General features: G+C 42.4%; 1 protein-coding gene across 1 annotated transcript in view; it reads left to right on the top strand.

Annotated features, from left to right (window-relative positions):
• Positions 1-13,631, top strand: part of rps6kc1 (ribosomal protein S6 kinase, 52kDa, polypeptide 1) — an 89,208-nt gene that overhangs the window by 41,351 nt on the left and 34,226 nt on the right. The window contains exons 8-9 of the mRNA XM_002934688.4: positions 7,560-7,675; positions 9,346-9,438. Of these exons, the coding sequence (XP_002934734.3) occupies positions 7,560-7,675; positions 9,346-9,438 (209 nt within the window). The remainder of the gene's footprint in view (positions 1-7,559; positions 7,676-9,345; positions 9,439-13,631) is intronic.

The following is a 13,631-nucleotide window of genomic DNA, read 5'->3' as shown; positions in this document are numbered from 1 at the left end:
CCAAAAGTAAAAACCATCCGGAACAGCACCACTTGTATTCTTACTTAAAATGTCTTTATTGTATATATCTTTTAGGGCATTAGAGCTGCTGTAATGCCCTAAAACAGGGGTCCCCAGCCTTTCTTACTTGTGAGCCACAGTCAAATGTAAAAAGACTTGGAGAGCAACACAAGCACCATAAAAGTTAATGGAGGAGCCAAATAAGGGCTGTGATTGGCTATTAGGCAGCCTCTATGCACCCTATCAGCTTACAGGGGCTTTATCTGGTAGGAAATCTTGTTTTTATTCAACCAAAACTTGCCCCCAAGTCAGGAATTCAAAAATAACTCCCTGGTTTGGGGGCACTGAGAGCAACATCCAAGGGGTTGGGGAGCAACATGTTGCCTTGAGCCACTGGTTGGGGATAACTGGCCTAAAAGAAATATGCAATAAAGGTATTTTAATTAAGAATACAAGTGGTGCTGTTCCGGCCTGTTTTCGCTTGGGTGTGCCAATGGCCATTGGGGAACCTGCACTATTCCAGAATTGAAACAAGGTGTTGTGCTGACTACTATCTGAAAACACGTAACAAAACGTCACAATATCGCAATTAAGTTCCAAAAGTCACAAAATTTTCGTGCTGAAAAGTTGTTATGCTACGAAAACCTTCCTGGCTTTGATGCCTTCCATGTCTGGCTTTGGAAGCCTTCCATAGGACTCAATGGTACTTGACAGATCAAACCTGGCGAAAATATAGTCCCAAGTAAAGTGTAACCAACGTGTTAACGAATTCTGAAATGATTTTTTTGTGGAAATTTAACGAAAACCACAAAAAACGTGTGGAATTTTAACTAACTTTTTGCACACATTCCGAAAAGTTCTATAGTTTAGAAAAAATACGAATATATCTCCAAATTGTTTAGGAAATGGGCCCTCTAAAGTAGAAGGAAAGGTACTTTTGGGGGCCCCAAAATGTTAGGCACCCCCAAGTGATGGCAAAACAATCCTATTAGATTTAATGTTCAAATGATATGTTAACAGACTTAGGGGCAGATTTACCAAAGCACGAATTCGAATCCCGTATGGCAAAAATTTGGATTGGAAACGGAAATTTCGCGACTTTTTCATATTTTTCTAAACTTTTTCATTGCCGTCGACTTTAGCGTATTTTGCACAACTATTTCGTCTCCATCGCGACTTTATCGTGTTGAACGATCGTAAACGGTGGAAAAACCTTTCCGACTTTGCATGATTTTGGAAGCCTCACAGAGGAATAAATGGCACTCTGCAGCTCCAACCTGGCCCAAGGAAAGTCTCCCATAGGGCTCAATGGCACTCTGCAGCTCCAACCCGGCCCAAGGAAAGTCTCCCATAGGGCTCAATGGCACTCTGCAGCTCCAACCCGGCCCAAGGAAAGTCTCCCATAGGGCTCAATGGCACTCTGCAGCTCCAACCCGGCCCAAGGAAAGTCTCCCATAGGGCTCAATGGCACTCTGCAGCTCCAACCTGGCCCAAGGAAAGTCTCCCATAGGGCTCAATGGCACTCTGCAGCTCCAACCCGGCCCAAGGAAAGTCTCCCATAGGGCTCAATGGCACTCTGCAGCTCCAACCCGGCCCAAGGAAAGTCTCCCATAGGACTCAATGGCACTCTGCAGCTCCAACCCGGCCCAAGGAAAGTCTCCCATAGGGCTCAATGGCACTCTGCAGCTCCAACCCGGCCCAAGGAAAGTCTCCCATAGGGCTCAATGGCACTCTGCAGCTCCAACCCGGCCCAAGGAAAGTCTCCCATAGGGCTCAATGGCACTCTGCAGCTCCAACCCGGCCCAAGGAAAGTCACCCATAGGGCTCAATGGCACTCTGCAGCTCCAACCTGGCCCAAGGAAAGTCACCCATAGGGCTCAATGGCACTCTGCAGCTCCAACCCGGCCCAAGGAAAGTCACCCATAGGGCTCAATGGCACTCTGCAGCTCCAACCCGGCCCAAGGAAAGTCTCCCATAGGGCTCAATGGCACTCTGCAGCTCCAACCTGGCCGGCCCAAGGAAAGTCTCCCATAGGGCTCAATGGCACTCTGCAGCTCCAACCTGGCCCAAGGAAAGTCTCCCATAGGGCTCAATGGCACTCTGCAGCTCCAACCTGGCCCAAGGAAAGTCTCCCATAGGGCTCAATGGCACTCTGCAGCTCCAACCCAGCCCAAGGAAAGTCTCCCATAGGGCTCAATGGCACTCTGCAGCTCCAACCTGACCCAAGGAAAGTCTCCCATAGGGCTCAATGGCACTCTGCAGCTCCAACCCGGCCCAAGGAAAGTCTCCCATAGGGCTCAATGGCACTCTGCAGCTCCAACCTGGTCCAAAGAAAGTCTCCCATAGGGCTCAATGGCACTCTGCAGCTCCAACCTGGCCCAAGGAAAGTCTCCCATAGGGCTCAATGGCACTCTGCAGCTCCAACCCGGCCCAAGGAAAGTCTCCCATAGGGCTCAATGGCACTCTGCAGCTCCAACCCGGCCCAAGGAAAGTCTCCCATAGGGCTCAATGGCACTCTGCAGCTCCAACCCGGCCCAAGGAAAGTCTCCCATAGGGCTCAATGGCACTCTGCAGCTCCAACCTGGCCCAAGGAAAGTCACAATACTGAAGCTTGAATGAATCCGAAACTTTCGTACTCGGCACAACAATATGATTTTTTTGCGATGGCGACGGAAAAGTCGAAAATATACGAAAGTCGCAAAAATAGTAATCATTACAAAAAAACGCATTCGGACGATTCGTGGATTAGTAAATGTGCCCCTTAATGTATGGAGATTCAAATTACAGAAAGATCGGGAAAACCCCAGGACCAAAGCATTTTGGATAACCGGTCCCATACCTGGCGCTGTTCTGGTTGAGAAATCTTCAGATCTAGAACCAGCACAGGGGGTGGCTAGCGGGGAGGATGTGGTGCCACAAAGAGCCCTGGGCCAGAGAAAAGAGGTAGATTTAGTTCTCAAACTTAAAATGTAATATGTTACAGACTGACCAGTTTTTAACATCTTTGAAATGTTTTGTTTTTCACATAATGTGAAAATAACCTGTTCTCACTCATTTCATCTAGCCAGTTAATTATGCCGTCCTGAGGGTCTCTGACCCCAGCAGCCAATGAATGAATTCTGTGAGAGACTATGTATTAAGTGTTTAAACTTAATTTCATTCCTCCGGGTCCCTATTAACCCTTTCACTACCAGGTCTCATTGATCTTGCAGCACAGTGTGTTGCCAGTAAACTTGCGGCATGTTTTAGATCAGGGGTGGCCAAAACGTTGATCGCAGTCCACCAGTCAATCCCCCGTGGATTTCTAAGCCGGGAAATGTTGGCAAGTTTATTGGGTTTGCATATGTACACTGCGTCGTGTACGTACGCGGGGAGGATCCAAACTAGATCGCCAGGGGAAAGTCTGGGCAGGGGTGCCCAGATGAAAGAGTAAAATGTAAAGGTGAATTCTATAGCCTCAACATTCATGTCCCTAAAATAGAACCCTGGGGAATTCATCTTCTGTGATATGGGACCTGCTATTCAGAACGTTTGGGAATCAGGATTTTCCAGATGAGGGATCTTTCTATAATTTGGATCTTCATACCTTAAATCTAGAAAAAAAAAATATTAAACATGAAATAAACCCAATAGGATTGTTTTGCCCCCAATAAGGGGTAATTATATCTTAGTTGGGATCAAGTACAGGTACTGTTTTATTATTACAGAGAAAAGGGAATCATTTAACCATTAAATAAACCCAATAGGGCTGTTCTGCCCCAATAAGGGGTAATTATATCTTAGTTGGGATCAAGTACAGGTACTGTTTTATTATTACAGAGAAAAGGGAATCATTTAACCATTAAATAAACCCAATAGGGCTGTTCTGCCCCAATAAGGGGTAATTATATCTTAGTTGGGATCAAGTACAGGTACTGTTTTATTATTACAGAGAAAAGGGAATCATTTAACCATGAAATAAACCCAATAGGGCTGTTCTGCCCCCAATAAGGGGTAATTATATCTTAGTTGGGATCAAGTACAGGTACTGTTTTATTATTACAGAGAAAAGGGAATCATTTAACCATGAAATAAACCCAATAGGGCTGTTCTGCCCCCAATAAGGGGTAATTATATCTTAGTTGGGATCAAGTACAGGTACTGTTTTATTATTACAGAGAAAAGGGAATCATTTAACCATGAAATAAACCCAATAGGGCTGTTCTGCCCCCAGTAAGGGGTAATTACATAAAATGTGGGGTTAAGTACAAGCTACAAGAAAAAGGAAATCATTTTTACAAATTTGAATAATTAGCTCTATCTGAGATGGCCTTCACATAATTCGGAGCTTTCTGGATAATGGGTTTTACAGATAATGGATCCCATATTCACTTTTTAATATGTTTTTGCTTCCATTCAAAGAATCTGTTAAACCGTACAGAATAGGGTACATCTCCCAGCCAGCACAGCTGTTTCCTCTGAATTTACCTCCGTTCTTATGCCGCTTAGGGGTTAATAGTTTAATCAGAGCAAGAAATTCACTACTGTCCTTTTCTCCGCTTCAAATGGATCCTAGAGTAAGAGAACGTTCCAATGTTCGTTGGACGGGGCTACCCTGGCCGTGCACTGGTGAGTGATGGATGGGTTCATGCACTGTTTGGTCAGCATCTGGTTATCAGATAGTTCCCAAAAGCTGCTATTATCCATCTGCCCCAAATTGCCTGCCTGCTGCCGTGCAATATTCGGGGTCTTGGGAACGATGCGCTGCCGCGTCCAAGTGCACATCTTGGCCTCGGCCTTCTCCTTTGTAGAAATACACTCCACAAGCATTGTAAGACATAACCTGTTCTAAAGGACATTGGATTAGATTAGAAGCAGTGTGGCCCAGCCAGCCCCCAGTTAGCTGTGTTCAACACAGGCAGATATGATGTATCCTATCAGATTCAACATTAGAAGCAGTGTGGCCCCCCCCAGTTAGCTGTGTGTACTTATGTGGTAAATATAAAGGCCTGTGTCTGAAATCACTGTGTTCTTTCCTTTTGTTGCTGTGTAATGGAGAATTTCTCATTATTTTCCTCCCTTACTGCATATTTCGGAAGGTATAAATGCAGCCTTGTAAGCTCCATTATTCAGTAGCTTCCTTAGCAGCACCCGTAGCCCTCCTATTCTGTTATAACAGGCCACGTGCCATGAAATCAGCACAAACACTAAGTGGCAAAAGCGAAATAAAACCTGTATAGCCGCGTTATTGGTCATCTGTTTATTTTGGACAAACTTCCAATTCAGACAGGCAACTATGTTGTTGCAAGGGAAGAATAAATAAAGAACGTCACTGAGCTATAAGGCTTTTAGGGCTGATTACTGATACTGTAGATATTGGTGTTTTAGATTTCTGCTATAAACACGTTTTATATTAGTTACTATCAAAGAACAAAGATTTAGAACAGGACACAAGCAAAGAACGATAGCACTTGTAGGTTGATTTATGACATGAAGACCAGAGGTCATTCTATTTACTTGGGCCCAAAGGTCCCCATACACGGGACGATTATAGCTGCCAATATGGGTCCCTTGGACCGATTCGGCAGCTTATCGGCCCGTGTAGGGGCAGAACCGAGGGGCCTGGCCGACCGATATCTGGCCTGAAATTGGCCAGATATTGATCGGCCAGGTTAGAAAATCCAGTCGGATCGGGGACCGCATCAGCTCGTTGATGCGGTCCCCGTACCGACTGCCCCATTGCCGTGTGCAGAATTAGATTGTTTGGCCCCAGGGCCAAACGATCGAATTCGCCTACATGCCTCCCCGATATCGGGATATCGGGTGAAGATCCGCTCGCTTGGCGACATCGCCAAGCGAGCGGATCTGCCCGTGTATGGCCAGCCTTAGAATGTTTACACAGAACAATGAATCCATCTGTTGTCTCCCTGTCACAATCATCCCTAGTGCGAGGATAAGAATGCCACAAATAGTCTCAGAAACACCAGCTGCACAAGTACCATTTGGGACACTGCGCTGATGTAGAAGACTTATTTTACCAGAGAGATACCTTTTTGGGCTATTGTGCTGAGACAGTGAGACACTTAAGCCTTTCCTAAAGATGGACAGAGAGACACAGATATGCTAAAACAAGGCTCATGATTGGCTGCCATGGGATCAGCCCATGTAGGAAGAAATGGTTAAATGGCAACATTTTTGTACTTGAATTTGTTCCCTCACGTCCTCACGAGCTTTCAGGACGTATGAGCTATTATTTAATACTCTGTGTTGTAATACTCTGTATTAATGTATACCTCTAATAAAGCTGTCTGGTTAATATCCTTTGTGAATCTGAATGATTCAAGTCAGGCCCAGGGGGAACTTCGGGGCCAGCCTCCATTTGAGTAACTATTTATTTAAATACAAGAGTGACTTACTCACTGTGGGCGAGAATCATATATCCCTAGTGGTGGATCATAGGAGGATAGATACTACGACATTTATATAAAATACGACATATACCCCTGAACAATGTAGGTCTCCATGAAAAAATATTGCATAAACAGCTCATGTAAAACCCTGTTTCAAACAAATAAAGTGTTTTCATAAAAATATACTTTTTAGTAGTATGTGCCATTGGGTAATCCTAAATTGCCATTATATGAACTAAGGGCCGCCCCCTGGGATCATAGGATTCACAGTGCACACAAACAAGCCAAGGCACACATACATGCTAGGCCCCATCAGCCAATGAATGGGCAGAGTTCTGCCTTTTGCTCCCACACTACTTCCTGTTACAGTCAGAGCTGCATCACTTCCTGTCAGCTGATCTCTGAGGGCGCACACAGCCCATCACTAAATGGCGGCTCAAGGGAAAGGATGTAAAGGATGTAAAAGGGCAATATTTACTGATATATAAGTTTCAGTTGGCCAAGTTTCTTTAATAGGCCACTTAATATGATATGATATGATCTGATCTACCATTTTGTCCCACACACATGCAATGAACTTGTCACATAAAGTTTCATTTCTCTGTAACAGAACTGGTTTTTCATAGGCGTGTAGGCAAATTTTAGGAGACTATGGCTGGAACAAATAACTTCAACCATCAGAAAAGGATTAATAACATAAATGGCTATATTGGGAATCTTGTACCCTGTGTAGTAAAATATAAGGATATTATAAGTCCCACGAAGAATTCAATGACCATATAAAAGCACAAGGTCATACAGGTTGTGGAACTTGTAACCCCGGCAAGTATATGGTATAATGCATAGGGTTCAATAGCTGGTAAGTTATCTGTGTCGCAATAGTTGTGGTTGTCTCTTTATGCCTACATGGCTGATTAACCATCACTTGGAACCTATAAGGAGCCATGTGGTATCCAGAAGAGTCGCTTCCAGTCCCTTCTCTTGTGAGGTGGGCACTTTCTAGTAGTAAAATATGAATCAATAAGGGTAAAGCTAATTATTCCTTTTCCTCTTTCCTTTATCTAAATTCTTCTTGAGCAAAGTCAGCAATGCGCATTATTCTTGTAAGACTTTACTTTGCATAAGACTCCATAAATATAAAACTTCCTATGTGCCTTTTTGTTTTTCTAGGAGAGCCAAGTCCGACACGGCGGGAAGCGGTGAAAAAGAAGACTGCCGAGTATCTGATGCGTGCGGAAAGTATCTCCAGCCTGTGCCTTAAGCGCTCGCCAGAGGAGCTTAGTGCTGTAAGTTGTGGTGTTACAAAGAGCATTATATGACCTAGCAGTTATTCTTTATCGATTTCAAGTCACACCATTTTCCTTAGGCTCACAGAGTGATCCAGCCCCTCCCTCACCTTGTTTCATTGTAAAGTGAAGGATTCTTTAAGTCCCTCTGCTTTCCATAGTGGGTCGTGCACAGATTGGATGGGACTTAACATCCCAGAATCCATCGCTTCACAATGGAACAAGGTGAAGGGGGAGTCAAATTACACTGTGAGCCTAAGGGGTGGGAAACTGGTCCCAGTGAGCTGGAAGCTAAACTGAATGAACCTGAAAAGGGGGCTATATTTTCACTGTGTTAAATATTGCTGTGTTTTCCTATAATTCTATCTGTGCCATGTATAGGTTTACTACTCATGTCATCCACTCTGCGTAGTAACACTTATGTGGCACAATTTCAAAGGAGAAGGAAAGTCATTTTAGCAATTTACTGCCAATAGATTTGCCACATTAGTGCCACCTAGAACAATATATTTATTCTGCAGAAACCATTACCATACCTGAGTAACAGCCCTAGAAGCTTTCTCCGGTTGCTTAAGATAGCAGCTGCCATTTTAAGTAGCTTCCTTCCAGCTCTAGCCATTATAGCTGAAGGGAGGGGAGAGGGAGTACTTAGCATTCTGGTGGGAGGGGGAGAGAACTGTGCAGACTCTGGCCCTGGAAATAAAGGATGTTTCTGAGAGAGGAAGTCAGACACTGGAACATCATGTTTACAAAAAGAGACAAGAAATCCTGTGTTTCTTTTGATAGAGGACTCTATAATGCTATAGTGCAGCATTACTGTAAGTCCTAATGCCGGTATTTAAATAGACCTTCCTGATAAAGCTTACTTAGTTTTTACCTTTCGTTCTCCTTTAATGCTAAGTAGCCAATAGTGCAGCTCCCTGAAATTCAACTATTAAAAGAGAAAATTGGGTCCATGAATTACTAACATTTTTACAGTAATGTACTGTAGGGTGATGGGGGTTTGCACCACTATAACCTAATGTCTAGATCCTGGTAGATAAATGTAGATAAAGGAAAAGGTTTGTGGGGAATTGTCTTAGATTTATCCTGGAGAGTTTTGGGGGTGAACACTTTTTTGGTGCCCTAGATGTAGTTGCAACTATGGCTGAACAGATTCTAAAGCAGTGTTACTATATATCTGGGACCTACAAACTAAGGGGGGGGGGGCCCTAACTAATTGGGAGAAGACTGGGATAGTTGAAACTTTTAGCTGTTTCTTTATGCTGAGTACCTCTCTGCTAGAAACTGGCTACAAGCCCACAGTATCAGAGCAATACGTGCAACCAAACTTTTCTGTACTTTGTACAAATCCTCTGCTCCTTCTGCACACTCACCCCTTCTCCTGAGCTCTAATATCCACTTAATTAGCATTAATGACTTTCATTCTCTTGAAACAAATCCTGTCAAAAAGCAGCTTTTAGCATTCCATTTTTCATTTCCCGGCTTCCTCCTCTTAATTTATTTACTTGCAACTTAATAATTAGAGCGACTCATAAAACGTCATCTTTCATCTCAGCTCGGTGATTTATGATAAATTTAGTTTCCTTCGGCTTGGCATTTGCTCCAGCAGGCGGCCTTCCTTCAAGTACCTCGCTGATTGATGTCTCATCTTTGATATCTTCCATTAGCCTCCAGGAGCACTAAGTTCAAGGCCCTCTTGGAACCTAAGGAGTCCTGCAGAGGAACTGAAGGCCTTCAGAGTCCTTGGGGTGATTGACAAGGTAATTCTTCAGCATCTCTTCGAGAGTTCACTCATAAATCGACCGCATGCTGTCAGTCTGCCTTTGAAGTCGAGGATCTTAAGAATATGAAACAAAAGGGGAAAATGACTTGGATGCATTTGCACTTTTAAAATAACAAAAGCAGCAAAAAAGGGATAAAAAAAAGCGCTGCCTTTATGTAAGCAATTCATGTAGAATATATACGAGGTAAAGGGCGCGGGGCTTGTTTGGTTGTTTAGCATTGTGGCACCAGGTATAAACACAAGGCTGTGGCCCCTTTTAATCTCAGGTCAGGAACTTGAAGCTGCTACATAGACACTCAAGCAGGGAGGCAGCTGCATCAGTCTGCAGGGATACGCCACAAACACGCAGTAGGAAACATCTTTAAATCTATGTCGAAATACAGAATTATTCTAGCTGGGTAAGAATTGTAGGACTATAGAAGTATAGCATCTCTTTTTGGTACGCTTGGAACTTGGTTTTTTTTTTTAAAAAAATATGAGGCAATCGTGCCTTAAAGGAACAGTTCAGTGTAAAAATGAAACTGGGTAAAACCGACTGTGCAAAATAAAAAATGTTTTCAATATGATTAGGCAAAAATGTAATCTATAAAGGTTGGAGTGGGCAGATGTCTAACCTAATAGCCAGAACACTACTTCCTGCTTTTAGCAGTCAGTAACCAATCAGTGACTTGAGGGGGGGCCATATGGAACATAACTGTTCAGTTACTTTTTAATCTGACTTGTCTGCTCACTAACTAACTGAACAGTTATGTCCCATGTGCACCCCCCTAAAGTCACTGACTAACTTAAGGTCCCCATACATGGGCCAATTCGCTCATCCATGTCTCCAAGCAAGCGGATCTTCTCCCGATATCCCCACCTATGGGTGGGTGATATCAGGATAATCCTGGCTAAGTTTGACCCTGGGGCCAAACGATCGAATTATAACGGCGGGTATAGGCAAAGTCGGTCCGGGGACCGCATCAACGAGCCAATGTGGTCCCCGATCCGACTAGATTTTTTAACCTGCCCTATCGAGATCTGGCCGATTTTAGGCCAGATATCGGTCGGGCAGGCCCGTCGGGAGTGCCCATAGAGAGCAGAGAGAGTTTTAGCAGCGCTGATACTGGTCTGTAGCTTCAAAACTAAACGTTTTAAGTACAGATTTAATAAAGTTTTGACAGGGGCTGCTTTTAAATTAGGACTCAATCTGATTTCAATAGGAAAGGTTGAAAAATCATGCCAGACAAGGACCAAATCAGGAAATGCATGTGGCCCTTAACCAGTGTGTATGCAGGGCCGCCAGTGTAATCTGTTTAGGCCCACCAGATAATTGGCCTTGTGTGGTGTTAACAAAATAATGCATCTTTTAAAAGGGAAAGCTTTACTCCTATACCTTGAGTAAAAATGTTGTGAAGCCCTGAAAAAGTGATGAGCACCCCCTAATAATTAATTTAACCAATGTGTCTGCTAAATGCTAAATTAGGTAAGTAATTAGTTAGTAAAGTCCCAACATGATATCCAGGGCTATATGACTGCAATGCCTTGGTCAAGAAATGATTTATGGAGAATGGTTGGCCCCATAGCTGTGCCTACAGTTCATGTTTCTCTGGTTTAATGGGGGCACAGGACATAGCTAATTTCTGTTCTTTAATAGACTTTTAATTAGGGCAGTAAAAGTATTTCTGCAAAAACAAATGCTTAAATGGGATCTGTTATTTGGAAATCTGTTATCCAGAAAGCTCCACAGGAAATCCATCTCCTATAAATTCCATTTTAATCAAATAATTCTCTTTAATAATAAAACAGTTATTTGTACTTGATCCCAACTAAGATATAATTACCCCTTATTGGGGGCAGAACAGCCCTATTGGGTTTATTTAATGGTTAAATGATTCCCTTTTCTCTGTAATAATAAAACAGTACCTGTACTTGATCCCAACTAAGATATAATTACCCCTTATTGGGGGCAGAACAGCCCTATTGGGTTTATTTAATGGTTAAATGATTCCCTTTTCTCTGTAATAATAAAACAGTACCTTGTACTTGATCCCAACTAAGATATAATTACCCCTTATTGGGGGCAGAACAGCCCTATTGGGTTTATTTCATGGTTAAATGATTCCCTTTTCTCTGTAATAATAAAACAGTACCTGTACTTGATCCCAACTAAGATATAATTACCCCTTATTGGGGGCAGAACAGCCCTATTGGGTTTATTTAATGGTTAAATGATTCCTTTTTCTCTGTAATAATAAAACAGTACCTGTACTTGATCCCAACTAAGATATAATTACCCCTTATTGGGGCAGAACAGCCCTATCGGGTTTATTTCATGGTTAAATGATTCCCTTTTCTCTGTAATAATAAAACAGTACCTGTACTTGATCCCAACTAAGATATAATTACCCCTTATTGGGGGCAGAACAGCCCTATTGGGTTTATTTCATGTTTAAATGATTTTTAGTATACTGTGGAGATCCAAATTATGGAAAGACCCAGGTCCCAAGCCTTCTGCATAACAGGTCCCTTACCAATGCCAAAAGTGGTTCTTTCAATAAAGAAATATATTCCTAAATCTTGCACTGCATATATATTGTAAAGGAAGCAGTAAGTGTGGCTGATTGAGAAGGGGGTTATACAAATGAACAGATTTTGGTGTAAATTGATGAGTATAAGTTAGCCCCCACTGTCTCCCACCTACTGATATCTGGGACATATTTCATGATAAAATGTCATTGCTTTTATTATCTCATAATGAACATTCTTATAATGGGGCTGTTTATTTAAGCATTAGTCTTTGTTTTGGGGTGTCTTTAGGGTTCTGGTGATAACAGGGTTACATTTTTCCCTGGTAATATTCCTATGTCGCATTGTTCCATGCGATATTATGCATACTGTGTAGCTTCCTTACTCCGTCACGTCCCTTGTGACCTTGCCTGGTTATTTGATATGGTGACAAATAGCTCGGCGGGCTCCCTTTTTCTGTAGGCTTGCCTGTTGCCTGCCTCTGGGTCTGCAGCTTCCCTTATGCTGACTTCTACAAAACTCCTTCTATCTCGTGTCTCAGGGCTTTGATGCATATGTTCTGAAGGTGGCCACAGTGACTTTGGATGGCAGCAGATGGCAAAGCTTCAGGCTGCCACCGGCTATGCTGGTGTTAAGTTGGAAAGTTAACGTTTGATGATGGATCAGCAGTGCATATAAAAGGACCTGACAACACAAATATATTTAATTAAAATAAAATTAGCATAGGGAACGTGTATGCACTAAACATACTTAAATGCATTTTTAAGGCTTACATTGATATGTCATTATGCCATGTTTTTGGAGGCCATTTCTCTTTAATATTTGCTACGTTACATTGCATAATGACCTGACGATTAATTATTCTTTCTGCTCGCTAGAATTTGTACAACTTATTGAAATTAATGCCATTCTGTATAGAAAAAGCAGCACTCGTGCCATTGGGTAATAATAACGAAATTAGCATTTAAATTGACATCTCTTAAATACCAAGTGATATAATATGGCATGCAAAGCATTCCTTATGCGCATATTTACTTGTTACGCAGGTATGGGATCAATTATCCCAAAACCCTTTATCCGGAAAGTTCAGCATTACAGGAAGGCCATCTCCCATAGACTCCATTTTAAGCCAATAGTTCCAATTTTTACAAACAATTTCCTTTTTCTCTGTAATAATGAATCAGTACCTTTTACTTGATCTAAAGATGTGATTTATTCTTATTGGAGGCACAATAATCCTATTGGGTTGAAATAATGTTTAAATGAATTTTTTAATAGACAAAGTATGGAGATCTATCTGGAAAACCCCAGGACCAGAGCATTCTGGATAACAGGTCCCATACCTGTTGTAGAAAACAGACTGGACCTTAATCTAGACACAGTTAAATATATTAATATCGGGTCAGGCCATACCTTAAATGTGGAGTTGGGTTTTGGGCATTGGATACAAACAAAGAAACAGAGCTATATAAAGGTTTGGGGGTTCTTTACCCTTTACAGCTACTTCATGCCTTTTGACTGGTAGAAAGCGGTTCTTTAGGGTAAAGACACATTGGGCTAGTAGCAGTTAGTTTTTCAAGGTTAAAAAACTCCAGAAAATCCCCTGCCATAGACAATACTGAGAATTGCGTCTGCTAAAACACACGTAGAGGCAATTATCAG

The sequence above is a fragment of the Xenopus tropicalis genome, chromosome 5 (assembly GCF_000004195.4).
Source record: "Xenopus tropicalis strain Nigerian chromosome 5, UCB_Xtro_10.0, whole genome shotgun sequence".
NCBI classification, from domain to species: Eukaryota; Metazoa; Chordata; class Amphibia; order Anura; family Pipidae; genus Xenopus; species Xenopus tropicalis.
Note: the sequence above shows the minus strand (reverse complement) of the source record. Positions and strands in the feature narration are given on the sequence as shown.